Source organism: Prionailurus viverrinus, chromosome D2 (assembly GCF_022837055.1).
Source record: "Prionailurus viverrinus isolate Anna chromosome D2, UM_Priviv_1.0, whole genome shotgun sequence".
Lineage (NCBI taxonomy): Eukaryota > Metazoa > Chordata > Mammalia > Carnivora > Felidae > Prionailurus > Prionailurus viverrinus.
This window is the reverse complement of record NC_062571.1, coordinates 55,642,717-55,669,637: the sequence shown is the minus strand read 5'-3', so window position 1 is coordinate 55,669,637 and position 26,921 is coordinate 55,642,717. Positions and strand designations below refer to the sequence as shown.

Sequence of the window (26,921 nt, the reverse complement as noted above, 5' to 3'; positions counted from 1 at the left end):
AGAATTTGTGATACAGAGGACCAGGAGTTAAACAGGCAGACTTAAGAGTTCTTAGAGAAGCAATTCATAAATAAATAAAATAATGGAAAGACTGTGGGGGGTGGGGTGGGAAGGAAAAAACAAAGCTGAGATGAACTAATGCAGGATGCAGTCACTAACACAACAGGGAAAATTCTCTCTCCCTCCTTCATATCCTCTCTGCTCATGACTGTCCTAAGACCTCGGACTTCCCCCAAATGGCCCTATAATAACCCTTTCCTCCAATATTGGAAAGTCTCTTAAAATATTTGGCTAACCTTGATTGACCAAACGCAGGTTTCCAATTTTTCTTAGAACTACCATATTAGTACCAGTCATATTCATGTCACTATTTCTTTTGACACATGTTCTTTATACAACATGGTCTCTGAATCCTTTCCCATTCTGGACATACCCACCCACCCAGTTTGTCAACATCTCACTTCCAATGTGATGCAGAAAGGGAATGTACCACCCATAGTGATTTCCAGTTCTTTACTCAATGAATCAATTAAAAGTAAACAAATTTGCACTGAATCATGAGGGAACTTTTTGAGTGGTGGAAATACTCTATATATAGCTCGATGGGTCAAAAAGTGTTGTTGTGGGGATAAATGAGATAGTGAAAATCAAGCACTTAGCATAGGTCTTGGCACAATGTAAGTCCTTTTATGAACCACTCCCTGCAAATCAATGCCTTCACTGCACTCTCTCTGAAGTATTATCTTCAGTTCAGAGCAATGTATTTTTTTAAGTTTATTTATTTATTTTGAGAGAGACAGAAACAGCATGAACAGGGGAAGAGCAGAGAGAGAGAGGGAGAGAGAATCCCAAGCAGGTCCACATTGTCAGTGCAGAGTCCGATGCAGAGCTCAAACTCACGAACCACGAAATGATGACCTGAGCTGAAATCAAAAGTCAGACACTTAACCAGCTGAGTCACCCAGGAACCCCCAGAGCAGTGTATTTTGAGACAGACAATAAATTGGAGGGCAGAAGTTTCAAAGGAGAGACAGAAGCTCCTACTCACAAAAGTTCCATTAGCAATTTGTTCCTCTCTGTTTGCGCCTGTCCAGCTTTGCTCTACTCTGGTAAAGACACAACAGGTTTATCTCCTGAGGTCAATTCCACCTAATTCATACAGTATATTGGGAATTTCTTCACCATAATGGGAGAGCATCTGAAAACCCATGTTGCTTCCATGCCTTGGGTCAAGTGTCCTGCAAAGAATTTAACCACCCCTTTGGGAGAATCTGGGCAAACCTCCTTAGGTAAATTCATCATAGAGTACATTAGAGTCTGGCCACCCAGTTCCTGGTCCTTGCTTCATTTCCACCTTAGGATTAGAGTCAGACCACAGATGTTGACCAAATTGGTAGGGGAGTGACCTTGTATGCTGGTTTCAGTCCACTACTTTCATGTAGGATCTGAATTCAGTTTCCAGTGACCTCAGACAGACATTTCTGCCCAATGACTTGGCAACAGACCAAGGATGTACTTCCCAGATGCCCCTGCAGCTGGACCCCCACCTTGGATCAAAGCCCTTGAATACACCCATGGTCTGGATCAAACATGACTTTATTTGTCTCCCTTGGACACAATGACCTGAGCTACCTACAGGAACTTCCTTTTACTCTCCCCATCTACAAAGAGCTTCAGGTACATGTCATATCTATGGATGTTCCATTTAGAACACTGACAATGAGATGAAAACATTACAAAGAGCAAACATATGAGCTCATAAAGCAAAGCAACCTACTGAAGATTTATACAGGGACAAATTTATTGAAGATGTATGGGGCAAATAGGCTTCAAAACTTTAATAGACCTAAAAACTTTACTAGTCACTGATATCTTATAATTTCATTCGTTCATTCATTATGTACTCATTTATATATTCACGCTTGCACTGATTTGAATAACATTTGATTGTCTGGAATGTGCTTGGTACTGGATATATAAAGTATGAATAAAACTTTATAAGATATATAAGATATACATAAGTATGTATAAGATGTATATAAGTATTAATAAGATATATAAAGTATGAATAATCCCTGCTCTTAAAGAACTGTAAGAATTAATGTTCAGAATGTCAATGTCATCGCCTTGATCTGTCAAATAAACGTTTTTATCCTTGGTATGCTCTGTTAAAAGAAACAGATGTAATACACCTCAGTAGGTTATATAAGATAATTCTATTCAATAATATTAGCTATAATTAGCACAAAATGTAATGTGTGAGCTTCAATTCTCTAGGTAATAGCATTATCAGCCTTGAGCGTGGTGTTTCTAGGACTGTATCACACCTTTGGCCTTCCTAGCTATATGGTATTGGCCTCACTTCCTCAGTTTTAAAACAAGAATAACAGTATTTCTCATGTCATAAGATTTTTGTAAAGGTCAAATGAGGTAATGGGTTCAACGTGCTTAAGATGGTACCTGGAAAACTCCTGTTTACATTGTATCTTCCTTTTCAAATTTGCATATGATAGTTTTTATTTATGTAGTTTACATTAACAAGATCTTTCCATTTTTTAATATCACCTTAGAACCTCCATTTGGGGTTAATATCTAAGGTCAAGAGCAATTGGCCTTATAAAGGAAATCCTAAGTAGTAAAAGCAATAACCAAGAAGGACAACATACTCATAGCCCTAATCAAAAGGAAGTAAGTAGAAGTAAGCAGCTCAGAGTCTCAGAAATTAAAACTTGTGAGACGCTTATCAAAACTATAACCTACTAGGAAAAGATGTTAGAGCATATGACACTCTCTTAAGTTAAAACTAAACCAACTGCAGGACACATGAATAAAGTGACAGGACCCCAGTCAAGGCTCAGGCTTTCAAAGCACATCTGGACTCTGTATTAAGTTTCAGACAACACACTTAAAGTGAGACCTTAACAGCCTAGAACTGATCTGAAGCTTCCCAAAAAACAAAAGTGTTAGCCAACTGGAACTTGACAAAACAGTGAAATACAGTAGGAAAGCTGAGGCCTCTTCAGCTGGGGAATGGCAGACACGGAGGAGTCATGACAATATCCTTTCAAATATCTGAGGGACTATCCCACGGAAAGGGATTTAGATCTGGCCCACCTCTATGGCTCAGAGGGAAGTACTAGTGCAAATGGCAGAAGGAAGATGCAGGAAAGGAGAAACATTCAGTTAAATTTTAAAAAGAGCAAATCTTTGTAACAGATCTATCTCATATAGTAAGAGAACTCTATCTGGCATTTAGGAAAAGTAAAGTATAGGAGGGCAAGCAGAGACTCTAGGACTCAACAGAGAATTCAGCTTGATCAAGATGCTGGACTGTGGATTTGGCTGGTTTCTGATAACTTTTTCAGACATCCCTGGTAAGAAAAATAAAGCAGTGATATACTTTCTAAGACATATTAACCATAAAATGAGGATAATAATAACATTGACCTGACAGAATTGTGTAAAGATAATAATCATATGTGGGAAAAGACTTCGATGGGAAAGACTAAAATGAAAACAAATAAACAAGCCCAGAGGAAACAGAGGGGAAATTTTCAATTATTATCCTCACAGAGATGAGGAAAAAATTGCATCTGTGAGACCAAAAGAGTGCACAATTTTGTTTAAATAAACAATTAGAAAATAAAAACAAGTTTTTAGAATTTTAAACTACAACAACTGAAAAATGAACTTGACAAATGTCTTTGAAATTTTAAGGATAAAGTTGATAAAATATCCTAGAAGGTAGAGCTGACTGCCAAAGAGGATGGGGAGAAAACACAAGAAATTAAAATTATTAATACAAGAGAGACAGCACCTGACTAATACACCTTCCAGAAAGAAAGATCAGAGAAAACCACGGAAAGAAAATTATCAAAGAAACCATATGAGAAAATTTCCCAGAACTAAAGGACCTGAGTTGCCAGATGGGAGGGGCTGAATGCCCAACACAATAGATGAAAATAAACACACCCCAAAGTACATCACTATACATGTTTAGTACATAAGGGATAAAGAAAAAATCCTAAATGCTTCCTAGAAAACAGAGGGTGGGGTGGGAGGAACAAGTGGCAGAAAAATAATTGGGAATAAGAATAGCATCAGACTTCAAAAATCCAAAAGACACAAAGGCCTCAACATTTTTAATCCAATGCACCTTTTCTCAGGAAGTACCAAAGGATGTGCTCCACCCAAATGAGGTAGTGACCCTAGGAAAAGGAAAATATGTAGTACAAATGAAGAATCAAAATCAACAGTAGAAAGGTCAGGGGAAGAAGTCCACGAAGACAACCATGCAGCAGTCTAGAAGAGCAATGAGCTTAGATGGGGATAGGACAACAGGTTCAGAGAGGAGGTTTTAAAAAAGAACAGACAAGAAAAGAAGGACAAAAAAGAAAAATTACTGACTACGTAGGAAAGTGTATCAAAGGGTTTGCAAAAAAGGATTACTAATAGAGAGACACTGAGAACTAAGCATATAAAGAAGTGAGAGGCCTTATTAATGTCAGTAAAAATAAAAAGTCCTATAGGAAAGAACATCTGAGGCACAAAAAATAATTAGTCATGCTAAAGGAAACATTGCATATGGATTTAACCGAAACTTGTGACATCGCGATGGTGTGGAGAAGGCAACCCTGCAGGAATGTAAGAAAGCGAACCACTCATGGGGCACCTGGGTGGCTGACTTTGGCTCAGGTCATGATCGCACAGTTTGTGGGTTCAAGCCCCACATTGGGCTCTGTGCTGACAGCTCAGAGCCTGGAGCCTGCTTCAGATTCTGTGTCTCCCTCTCTCTCTGGTCCTCCCCAACTCATACTCTGTCTCTCTGTCTCTCTCTCTCAAAAATAAACATTAAAAAAATTAAAAAAGAAAAAAAAAAAAAAAGAAAGGCACTCAGCTACCAAAATAAGCAACAGAAAGCACAAATACCAGAAGAGATTCTGAATCTCTTTTCTCAAATCCTTTCTCTTCCCATCCCTTTATTAACGTTGGTACTTGTTAGGTATCATTCTTCATCCTCTTCTGTTTTCATTCTCTACCCTTTCCAGGGAGATTTATTCATGCCCATCCTTTCCAACTCCAACTCTCATTATCTCTGGATTTTGGACAGACCTCTCTAAGCTCTAGACCCAAATTTCCAGCAATCAACATAGTATCTCTGCTTGATGTCTTATAACCATCTCGTGTTCAGCATGTGCCAGGATGAACTTGTTATCTCTCTCCTCCTCTGTCAAATCTACTCTCCTTCCCCACTTCCTAGCCTTATTTTATAAGCACTTACTGACCCAATCATTCAAATCTAAACTTGAGAATAAGTCTTGACATCTCTCTCTCCTTCTCTCCCAACAAACCACTTAGCTCTCTACTTCAGACTCTATAATTCAGAAAATTGTCTAAATCCAGCCCCTCCCATTCATTCCTCTGCCCCCACACCCTGCACCATCAATGCCTTAGTGCAAGTCCCCATCACTTCTCGCCTACTGGGCTACTGCAGAAACCCAATACGAGTCTCCCTCCATCGCTCACCAATCTTGGTTCATTCCCTAGAATGCTGCCAGAATGATTTCACAAAGCCAAGTCTTATGACCACCAAGCATGATGGTAGCATAAGTGAAAATACTTTGCCACACTCCCACATTTTTGTGAAAATCTACAACTATGCCTTAAAAGAAATGGGATTTTTTTCCCAAATGAAAAGCCGCTGTATTCGAACTAAGACATGACACTAATGGCCAGCATCATCTCTTCTGAGACATGGCAGCATAACCAGGCACAAGTAAGTAAAGGCCTTAGTTGGCCCTCCTAAACACCCATTAACTTAGAAAGAACAAACGCACATTACGGGAGAAGAGCAGCAGAGTGTGATGGGAGAGGCAAGGGTAACTCTTTGAGAAGTCCCGGGTTGGTTGTTTTGTCTCGCTTTGTTTTGTTTGTTTGAGTTTGTTTTTGCCTCTGTGAATTGGCAGCCATGTGTCTACCATGAGTATAAAGAGATCTTAGAATTGATCTCCAAAAAAAAAGGCATTACTCAGGCAAGGCACTAAGCAGTGGAACAGCTGCTCACTCTTCAGTTCAACATAAATTTGCTGTCAGTAGGGAAGGGACAAGAGAAGAAAACAGGTCCTAAGAAGGGTCCTTCCTGGATGTCTTTATGCCTCTGGACAATAACATTGAGAGAATTCTGACAACTATAGACTGTCCTCTCAAACATGACTAAATAGTGACAGGACATTTGCCTTCCTTCCTGGATCTGAGTTAGGTTTTTTTGGCTAGAGGACTGAAATATCTTCCCACATGTAGAAGGGGATCTAGCACTTAGTGACTGCATTCTTCCAGGATCCAAAGGGAATTTGAGGGGGCCAAGGGGAGACTATGCATCCCAATCATCTCTAACACTGGGCTAGGATGAATCTCCCCCAACACTTCCTTCAATTCTTTTTAGAACAAGGTGAAAAATACACACATTCATTTGTACACACATACAAAAGGAATCTTTTTTTTTTAAGGGTAAGGCCTTAGACTAAATAAATTTTACAGTAAAGTAGAAAGAACGATGAAGGAAAAGCTTGCCTCTAAAACAGATATGATGCAAGAATGAGAGAGAAATCTTTCCTTGTTTATTTTTTAGTTAGATACAAGAGGATGTTGCTATGAGAAGAGAACAGACTAAGATAAAAGATTTCATGGTAACCAAAAACACTGCAGCTGAATGAAAAGTTTATATTGGAGATAATTAAGGAAAATTGCATCAGTGACATAGAGCATATTGTAGGAAAACACTCTCAGAATACAAAGAAAAACCAATGAAGGAAAGGAAAGAGAAAGAAAGAGAGAGAGAAAGGTAGATGGTGTTCAGAGATTAGAGATCCAAATAATAGGTCCTGGAGGGAAAAAATGAACAAAGCAGGAACACTGACAGGAGTTATGCCAAGAGAAATCTTTCTTGCTCCTAAAGAAGCCCTGAATTTGGCAATCAAGGGGGTTTACCATATTCTAGGCAAAATCTGTGAAAGGAAGTCTGTACTCAGTTGTCTTGCTGTAAGAAGTATAAAATGTCAGGACTAGAGAACAGAAGAACATTAGGGCTGGAAAACAGCTGTCCTCAAACTTCTCAGCACCAAATACCTCAAGACAGTAGAAGAATATTTCCAGTTACAGGAGGGGATAAGATGTCTATATTTAGACAAATTGTCACCCTCTTACCACACTGATGCCCTTTCTAAAAAATTACTTTGGTATGCTGACTAGAGCATTATGAAGAGAAACAAAATTAAGAACTCAAGGATGGGATTGAACGCATAATGAGAAAAGACCTATATTGAAACCAATTAAATCCATGGAGGGATGAGTATAATTATTAATATCCAAATAAAAAGGAAAAACTTATTAAATAAATGCCTAATATAGTTTGAGATACTAGAATTTATAATATTATGAAATTAAATAATTAAAATAAGAAAGGAAGACCAAGGGAAGCAAAAGCTCTTAAATTCTTACCTTTCATAACACAGCCACAATTACTCTTGTTTTTACTTTGATATTAAGATAAACTTAAGCTCAGGAATGTTTTTATTTTCATTTAATATATCCACAGACAAAAATAAAAATAAGATATCTGTTATCCACAGCTTTCTAGAAATATAGATAAAAATAAATAAGCAAAAGTGCAGAGTCCATATAGCAAAAAGCATAATATGAGAAAACATTCAACACCAGGGAGAATAAAACAAGAATGGTACGTAAAATAAATGGGAACTAATATAAATTCCTCCATGAAAACTCCAGAGACTCTCCAGAGACTCAACTTGGATTTAAAAAACCAATGGTTCATGGGGCGCCTGGGTGGCTCAGTCAGTTAAACGTCCAACTTTGGCTCAGATCATGATCTCACAGTTTGTGAGTTCGAGCCTTGCGTCAGGCTCTGTGCACAGCTTGGAGCCTGCTTTGGATCCTGTGCCTCATTCTCTCTCTGTCACTCCCCCACTTGTGCTCTCTCTCTCTCTCTGCCTCTCAAAAATAAATACATGTAAAAAAAAATTTTTTTTTTAAAGCCAATGGTTCATAAAGGATGCATGGAGAATAAAATGAAAATTCCAGCTGGCTTCTTTGCAGAAATTGACAAGCTGATCCTAAAATTCATATGGAAATTCAAGGGACCCCAAATAGTAAAAACAATCTTGAAAAAAAGAACTGACTCTGATTTCAAAACTTCCTACAAAGTTATAGTAGTCAAGACAGGGTGGAACTGACACAGAGATAGACATACAGATCAACAGAATAGAGCTGAGAGTCCTCACATTTACAGTCACTTGCTTTTCAACAAGGCTGCCAAGAAAATTCACTGGGGAAGAGAATAATCTTTGCAATAAATAGTGCTGGGACGACTGGATATTCACATGAAGTTGGGCCTCCACCTCATACTACATCCAAAAATTATTCAAAATGGATCAAAGACCTAAATGTGAGAGCTAAAACCAGAAAATCGTTCAAACAAAACATAAGTGCAAATGTTCATGACTATGGATTAGACAAAGGTTCCTACTCCAAAGAAGATCTACAAATACCCATTAAACACACAAACAGATGCTCAAAATCATTAGCCATCAAGGAAATGCAAATCAAAGCCACAAGACACCACTTCACGCTCAATATGATGGCTATAATCAAAGATCGATAAAAAAATAAAAAGGGCTAGGTAAGGATGGAGAGAGACTGCAACCATCACACACTGCTGGTGGGAATGTAAAATGATGCAGCTACTTTGGAAAACAGTCTGGCAGTTCCTCAAATGGTTAAGCATAGACATATGACCCACTTCTTGGTATATATCCAAGGGAAATTAAGAACATAGATCCACACAAAAACTAGTCCATGAATGCTCAGAGCAGCATTATTCATAATGATAAAAGGTAGACACACCTCAAATATCCACTAAGTGATGAATGGATAAAATGTGGTTTATCCATACAGTAGAATATATGATAGGAAATGTTCAGAAGAGGCAAAACTTTAGCAGAAAGGAGGCTGGTGTTTGCCAAAGGCTGTGGGGGGAAGAAACGGTATGTGGAGATGGAATGGAAGCGACTAATGGGTACAGAGTTTCTTTCTGGGGTGATAATATGTTCCAAAATTGATTGTAGCGATGAGTACACAATTCTGTGAACGTAGTAAAAAACACCGAAAAGTGGATGTTAAGTGGGTGAATTATGTGGTATGTGAATTACATCTCAAAATAATAGTAAGATCAACAACTATGAGTTCAAATCTCAACTTCAACACTGACCAATGGAGAGACTTTTGCTAACTCACTTCTTCAGTCTCTCGTTTGTAAGACAGGGACAGTAAACAGTACTGATCTCCAAAACTTGTTTGAGAACTGAGTTAACAGCTGTAAGGTGACTAGAACAGCAGGTGGCCCAATACACACGGAACCTGTAGGTTAACTAACTAAAGTCACCACTACTTCCACGCATTAAAAACTTACTGTATTCGTTTCCTACGGCTGCCATAAGAAATTATCACCAACTTGGTGGCTTAAAGCAAAATACACATTTACTCTCTCACAGTTTCACAGGTCCAAAGTCTGAAATCAGCTTCATTGGGCTGAAATCAGGGTGTTGGCAGAGCCGTTCTTCCTTTTCCATCTTCTAAACTCCATTCCATGCGTTCCTTGGCTAGTGGCCCTCTCCCCCACATTCAAAGCCAGAGGCACAGCATCTTGCTTCAGTGGTTACATTGCCTTCTGTGACAAATCCCCCACTCCCTCCCTCTTATAAGGATATTGGTTGCATTTAGGGCCCGCCTGGCTAATCCAGGATACTCTCCCCAGTTAAAGATCCTTAATTTAATCACATCTGTGAAGACTCTTTTTCAATAGGACATGCATGAATTCTAAAGATTAGGAGCTATAATCTTTGCAGCCTACTTCGGTTACTATATTGACCAAAAAAGAAGAAAAAGAAAGTAAATCTATGGGGAAAAGCTCTATTTCTATGAAAAAATCTATTTCTCAACTCACCAAAAGAAAGCAATAAAAAGAAAACATAGGGGCTCCTGGGTGACTCAGTCAGTGAAGCATCTGACTCGATTTTGGCTCAGGTCATGATCTCATGGTTCGTGGGATCGAGCCCCACAATGACAGCAGGCCCCACGATCGTGACAGGCTCCACAATGACAGCAGGATCCTCTCTCTCTCTCCCTCTCTCTCTCTCTCTCTCTGCCCCTCCCGTGCACTCTCTCTGTCTCTCCAAATAAATTAATTTAAAAAAATATTTAGGGGCGCCTGGGTGGCGCAGTCGGTTAAGCGTCCGACTTCAGCCAGGTCACGATCTTGCGGTCCGTGAGTTCGAGCCCCGCGTCAGGCTCTGGGCTGATGGCTCAGAGCCTGGAGCCTGTTTCCGATTCTGTGTCTCCCTCTCTCTCTGCCCCTCCCCCGTTCATGCTCTGTCTCTGTCCCAAAAATAAATAAACGTTGAAAAAAAAATTAAAAAAATATTTAAAAGAAGACATTAAGCAAAAGATGGTACCAACAACGTTTTTACATAGCTGAAATTAGAAAATATGAGTACTGCGCTATTAATTTCTGTTAACTAACCCTGTTCACTGGAAACAAGGGTTGTTCGGGTCCTATCTACCCTGTCTTTTGAGCACGAAGCCTAAAAAATTATTTTACTGATGACGCATCACTTCAGATGTCTTTTTGTGCATGTGTCTGAGTCTTTATCCACTTAAGCAATACTGTTTCAGTTTTATGGTTCAGTGATTCTGACCCCACCTCTTAAATCCTGCCAAACAGTCCCACATCCTGGCTCTGGCCTCCTGGAACCTGCCATGGTTACATGAAACAGAGAGGCCGGGTAATTCTCACTCACAGCCACTGCATACTTAGCCATACGAGGCTCAGCTGCTTCAGGTGTCACCTGAGAACTTCCTCTCACCTTCTTGTCTCTTTCCCAACACTGAATTACTCCTTCTCTGCATCTTCTTGACCTTCCCTCCGTACTCCCAACTTTTCATCATGCCCCTACTTTTCTAACAAGCCACAATAAAAATGACTCAGGTCGCATTTCCCCACCAGAACCAAAAATAATGGATATTGACTATCATTTCACATAGGAGAAAATTATGCTTGGGGAGGGGTTACCATATGATTGAAATGACTGGATAGATTTTTAAATACCCACCCTTATGTCTTAAAAACAGAATATATCTCCTTTATAAGCATTCACAAAAAATTCACTACATGCTTAAGTACAAAGAAACCTCAGAAATTATAAAGCCATATTCTCTATCCATTGTGAAATAAAATGAAATTTTAATTAAAATTAATAGTTTAAACAAAAATAACAATCACTTGGAACTTAATATATATTATTCTGGGTTAAAGAGACCATAAAAATGCAGTATCAAACTATTTTGAAAACCACAGCACCACTGATAAAAGTGTATTGGATCTATTTATAGCTATAAGTCTTTGTACAAAAAAAACACTAAGGGAAGACTCAGAAAAACTGTTGTGAATATAGCAGAAAAACTTGAATATCTTTATTTGATGAAGAGCTCACATAAATTAAATTGAAAACATAAAATCCAAATAAGTAATAAAAGGGCAAAGGATATAAACAGTATACAAAAGAAGAAGGACATTATGTTAAAAAACACTGAATTTACTGGTAATTAAAGAAATACTAATTTGGGGTGCCTGGGTGGCTCAGTAGGTTGAGCATCCTACTCTTGATTTTGGCTCAGGTCACAATCTGACAGTTTCATGAGTTTGAGCCCGATGTTGGGCTCTGCATTGCCAGTGCAGAGCTTGCTTGGGACTCTCTCTCTCTCTGCCCCTCCCCTGCTCATGCTCTCTCTGTCTCTCTCAAAATTAATAACAAAATTAAAAAAACACAAATTAAAATAACATAAAAGTAGATAAGATTATTTTTTAAAACAACACCAAAGCTGTCAGGGATGCAACAAAACAGGAGCTGCTTGTGGAAGCATGAAATGTCCACCCTTACAGAAAGCAACTTGGCAACAGTAATCAAGAACTTTAAAAACTATTTACAAGTTTTAATCTAGTATTTCTACTTCTGGGACTCTATCTATCCTAGCATGCAACCCTACATATGGAAAAACTTTATGCATAAAGACGTTTATTGGAAATGGTAACAACCTAAATGTTCAATAACAGGAGAATTATTAAATTATGGGACCATAAAAATTGTGATAACAGAGCAAGGCTAAGATAGAAATGTTCGTGCTTCACTGCTATGCTAAAATCCAGGCTTTAAAACTGTATGTACCTTTCTGACAGCCTAACAATCATAATGCCATCTCATAATTTTTCAAGATCCTAGCCAAGAAAATGCAAAAAGAAAAACAACACAGGCATAGTAAAAGGAACTGCAAGGAAATACACCAAGATATTGTCGGGAATGATTGTTTTTCTTTTCTCCCCTAATCTATATTTTCATGTTTTCTTTAACGGGCATGTGCCATATTACTTACACTCTCGCGGTCATAAAGAATTGTCCACATACCTTCTATGAATCAAAAGGAAACACTTCTTTATGAAGGACATGTACTGCCATTGTTCCTGGGTCTCTAAAGTCATGTTGATATTCTAGCACAAACACAACAGGATGGAAGCATGTTACACAAACTCTCCTCTGCCTTCTTTTCTCCAACAGCTTCTTTTTTCCTCATAATTCCCTCAATTTTCCAAACTAAAGAAATTCCACTGGTCCTCTCTGCACCCACTTCCCCCCTTTGCACCTAGAATCATTCCCACCTCACTTCTGCAGAGTGGGTACAATGCCCCAGGCACACTATTCCCAGTCTCAGAGCCCTGAGTCCCTGCTACCCCTACTCCATGGTACTCCAAACATCCAGGAAAGGGTTCTAGAGACAATACTTCTCCAGTACTTCTCAGGTTGGAGACAGGGAATAAAAGCAGGGAGACTTGGAGCCATGGAGAAAAAGTGGGCAATATTTAGAAACTCTTCACAGGGCCTTTTTAGTAATAATAGTTTGTGTGCGATAAATTCAGACTTCTTTCTTGTATGGCAAATTAGAGGTTAGCTTCCTGTTCTAGGCCATGTATTGAATAAACGAATAAACCCTTCATTTATTGAAGACATAAATGGCCCCTGGCTGAATGAATGACCGAACGAATGAATGAATGACATTTCCCATGATCCTGCAATGACATAGGTAATCTGTGACTCAAAGTCTCCTCTGGCAAAGGAAACAAAAACAAAATCAAACTATTGATATTACACCAAAATAAAAAGCTTTTGTACAACAAAGGAAACCATCAAGAAAACAAAAAGGCAACCTACTGAATGGGAGAAGATGTTTGCAAATGACACATCTGACAAGGGGTTAATATCCAAAATATATAAAGAATTTATACAACTCAACACCAAAACAAACAAACAAACAAACAAACAAACAAAATAATCCAATTGAAAAATGGACAGGAGACATGAACAGACATTTTTTCAAGAAAGACATACAGATTGCCAACAGATACACGAAAAGATGCTCAACATCACTCATCATCAGAGAAATGCAAATCACACCACAATGAGATATCACCTCACACCTGTCAGATTAGCTAAAATCAAAAACATATGAAATAATAAGTGTTGGTGAGGATGTGGAGAAAAATGAATCCTCATGCACTGTTGGTGGGAATGCAAGCTGGTGCAGCCACTGTGGAAACCAGTATGGAGCTTCCTCAAAAAATAAAAATAGAACTACCATATCATCTAGTAATTCCACTACTGGGTATTTACCCAAGGAAAATGAAAACACTAATTTTAAAAGTATGTGCACCAGGGACACCTGGGTGGCTCACTCAGTTGAGTGTCCAACTCTTGATTTTGGCTCAGGTCATAATCTCAAGGTTCGTGAGTTTGAGCCCGGCATTGTGCTCCACGCTGACAGTGCAGAGCCTACTAGGGATTCTCCCTCTCCCTCTCTCTGCCCTTCCCTCTCTCCCTCTCCTTCTCCCTCTCTCTGTCCCCAAAATAAATAAACGTTGAAAAAAATATATATATGCACCCTTATGTTTATTGCAGCATTATTTACAAGAGCCAAGATATGGAAGCAACCCAAGCATCCATCAATAGATGAATGAATAAAGAAGAGATGGTAGGGGCACCTGGCTGGCTCAGTCAGTGGAACACACAACTCTTGATCTCAGGGTTGTGAGTTCAAGACCCATGTTGGGCATGGAGCTTACTTAAAAAAATGAAATAAAGAAAGAAGAGGCATTATATATATTCAATGGAATATTAATCAGCCATAAAAAGAATAAAGACTGAGATCTTGCCATTTGCAACAACATAGATGGATCTAGAGGGTATAATGCTAAGCGAAATAAGTCAGTCAGAGAAAAACAAATACCATAGGATTTCATTCGTGTGGATTTTAAGAAACAAAACAAACAAAGAGGGAAAAACAAAAATAGACTCTTAAATTCAGAGAACAAACTGGTAGTTGCCAGAGCGGGGGATGAACTAGGTAAAGGGGATTAAGAGTACATTTATCATCATGAGCACCAAGTAATGTATAGAATTGTTGAATCAATAAAACTAATATAACTAATATAAACTAATATAACTCCACATGTTAATTACACTTGAATAAAATAAATGTCCCCTCTTCCTATACTATCTCTGGGCCCTTGGCCAAGTGACTTCCCTCCTCAGCTATGAGATGCAGAAACCAATATCACAGGTTTGTTGTGAAGATTCTATGACACAATGCATATAAAAATTACAGTGCCTGGTACATAGTAATCAATGTTAGCTCTTATTATTAACACTTCACAGAGTCTGGTTTCAGTTAGAGTTGGTTGTATATATGTCTGTCTTCCTTCACTAGACTGTGAGCAAACTGTTTACATCTCACCCATCTGGCATGGGGACTTACAAATGGTAGACACACAATAATATTTGTCAAATTGCTTTGAAGGCATGCCAGGAAGAGGAAAGGGAGGGTGCTGGAAACAAGTTTAACGTACTTTATGATTTTACTCAGGGCCAACCTCTGCAGTGTATGTTTTTCTTCTATTACCAGAACACATTGTCTCGGACTATAAGGTTGCTATTAAAAGGGGCTGGGGAGGCACTATTTCTGGAACCAGATGCTCTGTTCAGAGATAGTGAGGTTGTGCTATGAGGCATCTGAAATCTCCAGTTTGGCTCCTGGCTGAATGGGGAGTGGGGGCTAAAGTTCTGCCAGAGCTGGACTGGCCAACCTGGGTACCCTGGCATGGGGCCACATCAGCTCTGATGATCAGCCTCCTAGAAGGGATGCATCTTGTTTCTCGGCGTATTCACTTAGGGGGTATCTTAATAGAGTGAATAAAAGAGCGGTATGTACCAGCGGGAACTCTACTGAAAACTCATAGGTCCCCTTTTATTTCTCATTTATTTTTTTATTTACTTACTTATTTTGGCAGCACTAGGGTTTATTAAACTGTGCCTTAGTACAGGTACTGGGGCTTGCCCATGGTATTCTTGAAGTATCAAAGCTAGGAGGTTCTGCCAATTCTTCTTGAGCAATGACACCAGGAAATTGACAGCTAAGTTAATGTTGTTCACAAGCTCATCATCTGTCGTCTTCATGTGGCCAACTTCACTTCATCTACTTTGACCACTATGTTCTCATTGTAGGCCAGCAAGGAAGGGAACTTGCCAGGCTTAGTCAGGCCTGGACCCAGGATTTGTGGGATCTGCTTGCTCAGAGATTCTAAAGCAAAAAAGGCATTATACTTCTTGGCCAGCTTCTTGACTAATTTTTTATTCTTGTTGAGTTTCTTCAATGCCTCAATGTCCATGTGGGGAATAACCATAGCCTTGGCCTCATTACAGTGCTGCTGGTCCCCTAAAACACATACAGAGAACGTGGGGCAGGGAGTGGACGTAAGCCTGACGTTGCCCAAGAAGAATTTGTCCTTCAGAGGGTTATAGTTCTTCAAGCTGACCTGCAGCTCCACCATCTCCCAAAACTCCTGGTGCTTGTGCTGGCTGGTTCCTGGGCAGGACTTCCCGCACCGCCTCATACAGGGTGTCACGGGAGACTTTGTTGCTCATGGTGCCATGCACCACAATAATCAGAAAAGAGTCATAGGTCCCCTTTTAAACTAGCCTTCTGATTCTTGGATAAACATCAGCTAAAAAAATAATACTTAGTTTGCTAAATATTTGTTGAGTTCCTATTATGTGCTAAACATTGTACTAGACACTGCCAATCCAAAGGTGAATAAAGAAATTATAATCAGGGTAAGGGGGAGGAAATGCAGAGGACAGCAATGTGGATGAGTATCATGAGCACCAGCTTAGGCGTAAGCAGTGGAGGTGTAGAAACATCCAAGTCAGGGGTTATTCTAAGGCTCAAGGGAAGGAGAAGGCATGAAGTGGCAGTTGGTAACCAAGATAAAGCTTGAAAGAATGATTGCAACAGCTCACATTTACTGAACACATACTCTATACGTCAGATCCTGTTCTGAGAATTTTGCATAAATTCCTCAATTAGTCTTTATAATAACGCTATGAGGTAGATATTATTATTCTCTTCATTGTATAGATGAAGAAACCAAGGCACTCAGTTAGTAAATGGTGGAGCTGGGATTCAAATCTAGGCAGTGGGGCTCCAGACTGAAGGGGAAGGAGAAGGCCAGCTAGGCCTTCAAGGCAGAAGCGAGTGCCATGTAACAGTCTGAGAGGGCGGAAAGAAACAAGGTCACTTGGGGAACTGAAAGTGGCTGGGGGTGGGGACCGAAGTTCAGAGATGACTGGGCTCACTCTGCAGGTTAGAAGGGAAACCAGAGGGAGGGTATTTCTGGTCTGGACTTGGAAAAACTAGCTGTGTGATTACTGTCACATAACCCCTCCTGGTCCCACTCTCTTCCTTTTGTAAAAGGGTAAAATTAACAATACCTGGGGGTCTATCATAGAGAATGGCCATGAGCACCAAGTGAGAAAATGTATGTGAATTGATAGCAAAGCACAGATTCCTTCTCAGACTTGAGATTTCATCAGTATCATTTCTCCCAGCAGCTCAAAGCTCTGCAGACTCCGAATCAACCACATGTGGCCGTAGTAGCCAGAGCCTTCAGGAGGTGTAACAGTGAGAGTATAGAAAAAAAGCCTATAGACCCTGAGTCCAAAGACCTGTATCTAAATTCCCCATTCACTAACAGTGTGATCCCAAGGCAAGCAACACTCTCATTATATCACCACCATGTGGAAAATGGGAATGATAATGATAGCACTCACCTCTTAAGTTGATGTGAGGAATAAATAATACAGGTAATGTGTTTAGAATAGCTCCCGGCGCAGAGTAAAGACTTAGTAAACATTAATAGCTTTTATCACTATCATTAAGAACCCGTTGACTACTCATCCCATTGCTCTGCATCCTATGTGATAAAAACGTGTGGGGCTATCAGAAATTAGAGATGAAGAAGAAGGTTTGCAACCCTACACAACCACACTGCTGTGGAGACTCTCCCTGACTCCCATGGGCTGGCAAGCAGCTGGCTCTCCATCGTGGCAGAAAATGCCCAAAAGAGGTAAAAGAGAGCGCACACCATCTGTGCAAACTAGGCTGCTCTTACAGTTTTTAGACAAAATCTAAATATAGTCACCCAGATATGCCTTGCTTTTTTAAGATAAAACTGTTCACCCCTCCACTCCTTCACTCCACCCCCACCCAGACACACACCATACATATACACACATCCCAAGAAGCGGTTCGTCTTTTTTAAGACATACTGTGAGGTCCTGTTGTGACAGCCTCTTGCCACATTAACTTCTCTATCTAACTCCTGGCAGAGAACCCTTGGCTAATTTAACAACAGGAAAGCACGCAGGAAACTTGAGAACAAAACAAATCTCCTACACACAGAGCCCAGCATCTTCAAGCAAACTCGCTGAGGTACAGACCCGAAGCAAGATGACTCTGGACTATAAATGAGGCAGCTGCTTCTTAAAACCGCAAAGGGATGGAAGGAGTCATTTGCCGCTAAAACACTAGAGCTGAATGCAAATTGATCATGAATATTCATGAGCCCCTCCAGCTTACTCAAGAGCCACCCTTCACTAAAACCCCGGGGCTTTGCTTCCTAAAAAGTTTCCCAAAGTTCTTTCTCTGCCTCCTCTCTGAACGAGAGGGTGGGAAAGTTCATTTGGGGATTTATGCCTCTTGCTCTTTCAAGTACTTGCTTTTGGTCTGGGTTTTGGGGGTTTTTTTCCTTCTTTTTTTTTTTTTTTCCTTTGGTTTGTTCTTAAGGATTCAGATCAAATCAATTTGCTCTTACCCTTTCTATCTTCCATAATTGGCAGCTTTTGTTTTCTTCCTCTTTGCTCTTTATTTTTTTCAGCTTCTGCTTGCTGTGGTCGGTCTCAGTGAGAGAGGTACTCAAGGAACTGAGATATAACAGACCCTCGGGCTTGTGGGAGGGGCTAAATTAGCCGGCCCCGTTTCGGAAGGAACTTCAAACCCTATGTCTCTTTCATTGACTGGAAAGAATAGATTGGCTGAGTCCCGCTGCTCATTTCCCTAAAGCACACGAAGATTTGACCGGGTTGGGGTGGTCATTTTTCGTATTCTTAAAGCTATGTATGTTCAAGTGTCTCGCTCTCCCTCTCATTTTGTTACAGAAATCCATTTTTTTCTCTCGAGAAATGTTATCTTGGCTGCAAGCAAAAAAGCTATTTACTTATTGCAGTTTTGAAGCCAGATAACTAGAAGCTTGTTACCTGATACCCACTAGAAAAACTAGAAGAACTCAAGAACAGTTCTTCCTGCCCCATAAAGCTGATTACCTCTGGTCGGCTGAAGAGCAATCCCTTTTCCAGGCTCATTAGACCACAAGAGCAACAGTCCTGTCACGGATGGATGCTGTGGCAGGAAAAGTCACTGTGGCAGGAGAAGCCACATTATTGGTGGGAAGGCAGAGGAGGCTGGGAACCGCTATCCAGCTGTACTGATGCAAGTCGTCCACCTTTTCCAAACTTTAAGGTCCCACCTCCGAAGTCTTCGCAGCATGAACTGCCACACCCAGGCTTTGCCAAGATGAGTCAAATGCAGATAAGAGGCTGACCAAAACATTTTCAAATTGTGTATTTATGTTATTTTGAAATCAGGACAAGACCTAATTCTCCCAGAGGAAGGTTAAGTACTCAAGGCCCAAGGCTCGCTCCTTGGGCAAATTCTCCCTCCACATGGCTGTCACAAACCTTAGCATTTTAGGTCTGAAAACAGATCACAGACATCTAGTCTAACCAAGGTTAGAGAGGAGGAAAAGTTATGCCATCTGCTCATGTTCACACAAAGAGAGAAAGCAGGGAGGGGGTCTCTCTTTTTTGCTACCATGCTCCCCAGCACGTAATAAAGTTGCTCTACAGAGTAGGCTGTCGATAAATGTTTGATAGATGGTTGAATTAACGAATAAATAACAAAGCAGAGAGCAGATAGGATTTTCTGATTCCTACTTCATGCTTTTTCTACGTTGCCTCTCTAGCATGAGAATTTGTGTCTAAATGCAATTATACCATAAGACATTTTTCTTCATATAAACTACTAAATTAGTGACCACTATAGAGTTTTACTTCTTTTTCTTTAAAGATTTTATTTAAATTCAAGTTACTTAACATCTAGTATAGTACTGGTTTCAGAAGTAGAATTTAGTGATTCATTACTTACATATAACACCCAGTGCTCATCACAAGTGCCCTCCTTAACACCCATCCCCCATTTAGCCCATCCCCCAACCCACCTCCCCTCCAGCAAACTCAGTTTGTTCTCTATAGTTAAGAGTCTTATGGTTTGCCCCCTTCTCTGTTTTTATCTTTTTTTAATTTTTCCTTCCCTTCCTCCATATTCATCTGTTTTGCTTAAATTCTACATATGAGTGAAATCATGGTATTTATCTTTATCTGGCTGACTTATTTCACTTAGCAAGATACACTCTAGTTCCATCCATGTTGTTACAAATGGCAAGATTTCATTCCTTTTGATGGCTGGGTAATATTCCATTGTGTATATATATACCACATCTTCTTTATCCATTCATCAGTTGATGAACATTTGGGCTCTCTCCATAATTTGGCTATTATTGATAGTGCTGCTATAAACATTGGGGTGCATGGGTCCCTTCAAATCAGTATTTTTGTATCCTTTAGGTAAATACCTAGTAGTGTGATTGTTGGATCATAGAGTAGTTCTATTTTTAACTTTTTGAGGAAACTCCATACTGTTTTCCAAAGTGGCTGCACCAGTTTGCATTCCCACAAACAGTGCTAGAGGGTTCCCCTTATTCTGCATCCTCATCAACATCTGTTGTTTCCTGAGTTGTCCGTTTTAGCCATTCTGACAGGTGTGAGGTGGTACCTCATTGTGGTTTTGATCTATATTTCCCTGATGATGAGTGATGTTCAGCATCTTTTCATGTGTCAGCCATTTATATATCTTCTTTGGAGAAATGTCTTTTCATGTCTTCTGCCCATTTCTTCAATGGATCATTTCTTTTTGGGGTGTCAAGTTTGGTAAGTTCTTTATAGATTTTGGATACTAGCCCCTTATTGGATATGTCATTTGCAAATATCTTCTCTCATTCCGTAGGTTGCCCTTTAGTTTTGTTGATTATTTCCTTCACTGTGCAGAAGCTTTTTATCTTGATGAGGTCCCAATAGTTCATTTTTGCTTTTGTTTTCCTTGCCTCTGGAGATGTGTTTAGTAAAAACTTGCTACAGCCAAAGTCAAAGAGGTTGCTGCCTGTGTTCTCTAGGATTTTGATGGTTTCCTGTCTCACATTTAGGACTTTCCTCCATTTTGAATGCATTTTATTTTATTTTTTTAAATATGAAATTTATTGTCAAGTTGGCTTCCATACAACACCCAGTGCTCATCCCAACAGGTGCCCTCCTCAATGCCCATCACCCACTTTCCCCTCCCTCCCACCGCCCATCAACCCTCAGTTTATTCTCAGTTTTTAAGAGTCTCTTACAGTTTGCCTCCCTCCCTCTCTAACTTTTTTTTCCCCCTTCTCCTCCCCCACGGTCTTCTGTTAAGTTTCTCAGGATCCACATAAGAGTGAAAACATATGGTATCTCTCTTTCTCTGTATGACTTATTTCACTTAGCATAACACTCTCCAGTTTCATCCACGTTGCTAGAAAAGGCCATATTTCATTCCTTCTCATTGCCAAGTAGTATTCCACTGAATCTGTTTTTGTGTGTGGTTAAGAGAGTGGTCCAGTTTCATTCTTCCGCATGTCACTGTCCAGTTTTCCCAACACCGTTTGTTAAAGAGACTGTCTTTTTTTCATTGAGTATTTCTTCCTGATTTGTCAAAGACTAGTTGACCATATAGTTGTGGGTCCATTTCTGGGTTCTTTCTTTGTTTCATTGACCTACGTGTCTGTTTTTGTGCCAGTACCACACTGTCTTGATGATTACAGCTTTGTAATACAGCTTGAAGTCTGGAATTGTGATGCCTCCCGCTTTGTTTTTCTTTGGCTATTTGAAGTCTTTTCTGGCTCCATACAAATTTTAGAATTGTTTGTTCTATCTCTGTGAAAAATGCTGGTGTTATTTTGATAGGGATTGCATTGAATGTGTAGATTGATTTGGGCAGTGTGAACATTTTAGCAATATTTTTTCTAATTCATGAGCATGGAATGTTTTTCTATTTTTGTGCCTTCTTCAGTTTCTTTCATAAGTGTTCTATAGTTTTCAGAGTACAGATCTTTTACCTCTTTGGTTAAGTTTATTCCTAGGTATCTTATGACTTTTGAGGCAATTTTAAATGGGATTGATTCATTGATTTCTTTTTCTGCTGCTTCATTATTGGTGTATAGAAATCCCACAGATTTCTGAACATTGATTTTATACCTTGTGACTTTGCTGAATTCATGTATCAGTTCTGGCAATTTTTTGGTGGAGTCTTTCAGGTTTTCCACATAGAGTATCATGTCATCTGTGAAGAGTGAAAGTTTGGCTTTTTCCTTGCCAATTTGGATGCCTTTTATTTCTTTTTATTGTCTAATTGCTGAGGCTAGGACTTCCAGTACTACGTTGAACAACAGTGATGAGAACAGGCATTCTTGCTGTGTTCCTGACCTTAGGGGGAAAGCTCTCAGTTTTTCTCCATTGAGGATATTAGCTGTAGGTCTTTTGTATATGACCTTTATGATATTAAAGTCTGTTCCTTCTATCCCTACTTTGCTATATTTATCAAATGCTTTTTCTTCATCTACTGAGAGGATCATATGGTTCTTATGCTCTCTTTTACTAATGTGATATATCACGTTGATTTGTGAATATTGAACCACCCCTACAGCCCAGGAATAAATCCCACTTGATTGTGGTGAATAATTCTTTTAATGTACTGTTGGATTCGATTTGCTAGTACCTTGAGAATTTTGGCATCCATGTTCATCAGGATATTGGCCTGTAATTCTCCTTTTTATTAAGGTCTTTGTCTGGTTTTGGAATCAAGGTAATGTTGGCCTTATAGAATGAATTTGGAAGTTTTCCTTCTGTTTCTATTTTTTGGAATCGTTTCAGAAGAATAGGTATTAATTCTTCTTTAGATGTTTGATAGAATTCCCCTGGGAAGCCATCCAGCCCCAGACTTGTTTGTTGGGAGATTTTTGATTACTAATTCAATTTCTTTGCTGGTTATGAGTCTGTTCAAATTTTCTATTTCTTCCTGTTTTAGTTTTGTTTCAGGTAGTTTATATGTTTCTAGGCATTTATCCATTTCTTCCAGATTGCCAAATTTGTTCGCATATAATTGCTCATAATATGAGCATTATAATTGTATTTCTCTGGTGTTGGTTGTGATCCTCCTCTTTCATTCACGATTCTATTTATTTGGGTCCTCTCTCTCTCTCTTTGATGGTTAATAAGTCTGGCCAGGGGGTTATCAATTTTGTTAATCTTTCAAAGAACCACCTCCTAGTTTCATTGGTCTGTTTTTTTAGTTTCAATATCATTTATTTTTGCTCTAATATTTATTATTTCCCTTCTAGTTTTGGGGTTTATTTGCTGTTCTTATTCCAGCTCCTTTAGGTGTAAGGTTAAGTTGTATATTTGAGACTTTTCTTGCTTCTTGAGAAGGATCTGGTATTGCTATATACTTCCCTCTTATAACCACCTTTGCTGCATCCCAGAGGTTTTGGACTATTGTGTTTTCACTTTTTCATCCATGTATTTTGTAATTTATTCTTTAATTTCCTGGTTAACCCCTTCATTCTTTAGTAGGATATTCTTTAGCCTCCATGTATTTGTGGCCTTTCCGAATTTTTTCTTGTGGTTGACTTCAAGTTTCATAACATTGTTGTCTGAAAATATGCATGGTATGATCTCAATCCTTTTGTACTTGTTGAGGCCTGATTTCTGCACCAGTATGTGATCTATTCTAGGGAATGTTCCATATGCACTCAAAAAGAAATGTGTATTCTGCTGCTTTGGGGTGAAATGCTCTGAATATATCTGTTAAGTCCATCTGGTCCAGTGTGGTATTCAAAGACATTGTTTCCTTGTTGATCTTCTGCTTAGATGATTTGTTCATTGTTGTAAATGGAGTGTTAAAGTTCCCTATTATGATGGTATCATTATCAATGAGTTTCTTTAAGTTTGTTCTTAATTGATTTATATATTTGGCTTCTTCAAGTTGGGGGCATAAATATTTATAATTGTTAAATCTTGATGGATAGACCCCTTTGTTATGATATAGCGTCCTTCTTCATCTCTTGCTATAGTCTTTGGCTTAAACTCTAGTTTTTCTGATAAAAGTATGGCTACTCCAGCTTTCTTTTGATGTCCATCCCCTCACTTTCAATCTGGAGGTGTCTTTGAGTCTAAAATGAGTCTCTTGTAAGCAACATATTGATGGGCCTTGTTTTTTTTGTTTGTTTTTTTTTTGTTTTTGTTTTTTTTATCCATTATGATACCCTATGTCTTTTGATTGGGGCATTTAGTCCATTTACATTCAGGGTACTATGAATTTAGTGCCATTGTATTTCCTGTAAAGTCACGGTTGTTGTAGATTGCCTCTGTTCCTTTCCATTCTTTGTTGCTTTTGGTCTCTCCTGATTAAAGGGTACTCTTTAATAATTCTTGCAGAGCTGGTTTAGTGTTCACAAATTCCTTTAGTTTTTGCTTGTCTTGGAAACTCTTTATCTCTCCTTCTATTCTGAATGACAGTCTTGCTGGATAAAGTATTCTTGGCTGCATATTTTCCCCATTTAGCATATTGAATATGTCATGCCAATCCCTTCTGGCCTACCAAGTTTCTGTAAACAGGTCTGCTGCTACTCTTATCTGTCTGCCCTTGTAGATTAAGGATCTTTTGTCCCTAGCTGCTTTCAGAATTCTCTTTTTATCTTTGTATTTTGCAAGTTTCACTCTAACATGTCTTGGTGTTGACCTGTTTTTGTTGATCTTAAGGGGAGTTCTCTGTGCCTCTTGGACTTGAGTGCCTATTTTCTTCCCCAGATTAGGGAGGTTGTCAGCTATACTTTGTTCGAATAAACCTGCCCCCTTTTCCTGCTCTTCTTCTGGGACTCCTATGATATGGATATTATTGTGCTTTATAGAATCACTGAGTTCCCTAAGTCTATATTCATGATCTAATAGTTTTTCCCCCCTCTTCTTTTCAGCTGCATTATTTTCATAATTTTGTCTTCTATGTCATCTATTCATTCCTCTGCTTCTTTCATCCTTGTGATTACATCCAGTCAGTTTTGCATCTCAGTTATAGTATTTTTTATTTCTGCCTGACTAGTTTTTAGGTCTTTAATCTCTGCAGCAAGTGGTTCCCTGGTGACTTCTAGCTCTTTTTTTTTTAAAGCCCAGCTAGTATTCTTATGACTATTGTTCTAAATTCTTGTTCAGATATATTGCTTATATCTGTTTTGAACAAATCTCTGGCTGTGGTTTCCTCTTGATCTTTCTTTTGGGGAGAATTCCTCTGTCTTGTCATTTTGTCCAGGTCTCTGTCTTTTGCATGTTATGAAAGCTCGTTATGTTTCCTGCTCCTGAAAGTAATACTATATTAAGAAGGGGTCATACACTGTCCAGAGCCTGACACTTCAAGAAGTGTTTCTGGTGTATGCTGTGTGCACTCTGCTGTTGTGATTTGGCTGCTCTTTCCCCCAGGTCAGTCCTCTGCAGAGTTCCTCCTTGCTTGCAGTGGGAAGTGTTTGGACCTTTAACTAGGTGTGCTTTGATTTGTTAAAATAAGCCTTCCAGGTTCTCTATCTCAAATTATGCAGATTTTTCTTTTAATCTGCAGATAAATTTCCTAGGTGTTCAAAATGATTTGATGCTGATCTAGCTGTGTTTGAGGGACAAGGCAAGCCCACGGTCCCCCTACTACTCCACCATCTGAACTCCTCCCTCCAGATTGTTTTTGACTCTATATAGAAAATAAATTCTCCATGATACTTTAATAAAAGCAAGGGCTGCCTTTCCAGTTCAGGCATCTCTGTTACTTTGCACATTGCCTGGCACATAGTATGTGCTCAATAAATGTTTCATTTTTAATAAATCTGATTCTGTCCAACAAAACTCTTCTTTTATCTTACTAATGGTCCCTAGTTACATGATTTTGCATTTATATTAACTAATTATGCTAAATGAAAAATCCAATGGATGCCTTCCAGAGCCAGTTTAGACTCCATCTCTACCAGGGAATATTGGTTTGATATTTGTCTTATATGATAAAATTATTTTTAAGAAAGATAATGAGATATTTGTATAAATCAACAATTTTTATAATGGGTTTAATGATTGTTTGGTATCACTGTTTTGAAGAAAGATTTGAAAAACAGCATGTCCCCAAACATCCTGTGAACTATAGAATGGAAAACAGACCATCAAAGCTAGAAGGAGAAGGGAATGATCAAGTGGAAGATCAGAGTGGGTGAGGGGTTAGGTGGGAAAAACAAACAAACACCGAACATGTCAAGGAGAGCTCCACATTGGGCACTGTGGCAACAGTCCTCTATTTCAAAAAAAATAAAATCAAAGCAACTCCTATCTGTTCTACTTGGACATCACATTGTTGAGTAAAAGTCATTTTGACAAATGACTCATTTCTTTGTTAATGTCATCACAGAGAGAGAAACTATCAGGAGTAAAGTACTCAACTTCTAGTTCAACCAGAAGAGATAAAAATCTCATTATGTTAACTAGCTCTTCACAAAAATGTGAAGTTCATCCAAATTCAATATGCCGTAATAGAACCATGATTTTAGCCCCCAACTCATATTATGTGAACCTTTGACTAAATGTCAAATGCTTCTTATGGTAACATGTTCTGTTAAAACATACAGCAGTTAGAACATACTGTCTGATGGTCACACCCTCCTTGGCATATGAAAACACTATATAGTCCAGTGTTATTCATCCAAGAATAATTACAAAACAGATGGGATTTGTGTGTGTCTTTCCAAAGGCCTGAGAATTTATCTTAAAAACTAAATCTGAATTAAAAAATTGTTATAATTTCTCATGGTCGTGTTACTTGTAATGAGAGGTAGAAAGTAAAAACTGCACTCAGAGACAGAGTTGTTAGGAAGAAGTGAAGATATTTCTCTTTCTTTTAATGATAAAGTGATCTTTGATGAATTCTCAAAACGATTGAAGTTTCATTTTTTCTTTATCTTCAATCTCTCTCACTGAACTGCCCACATGATCTTTCTGAGGTATAAACCTGATAATGACATTCCCAGGCTTAAAAAGTCCTAGTCTCCTTATCATCCATAAAGCAAAATTCAAATTCTTATCATGGAATATATAAGGTCCCCCTCTACCTCTCTAGACTCATTTCCTGCCATAGATCCCTGTACTCCAAAACCAAATCATAATTCCAAACCCATTGTCCTTTCAGGACTCTGC

At 39.0% G+C, this 26,921-nt stretch overlaps 1 protein-coding gene and 1 pseudogene across 4 annotated transcripts in view; both read right to left on the bottom strand.

The window, feature by feature from the left end:
* Window positions 1–19,011, bottom strand: part of ENTPD1 (ectonucleoside triphosphate diphosphohydrolase 1) — a 90,057-nt gene extending 71,046 nt beyond the window's left edge. For 2 of the 4 annotated variants that reach the window (XM_047824833.1, XM_047824836.1), the window contains exon 1: window positions 18,329–18,469. In XM_047824833.1, the coding sequence (XP_047680789.1) occupies window positions 18,329–18,344 (16 nt within the window). In that variant the 5' untranslated portion in view covers window positions 18,345–18,469. Of the gene's footprint in view, window positions 1–12,533; window positions 12,617–18,328; window positions 18,470–18,836 lie in introns of those variants that run through there. The other 2 variants (XM_047824834.1, XM_047824835.1) reach the window with 2 other exon arrangements.
* On the bottom strand, window positions 15,491–16,568 carry LOC125147696 (60S ribosomal protein L10a-like; annotated as a pseudogene).
* Window positions 19,012–26,921: the final 7,910 nt, after the last annotated feature.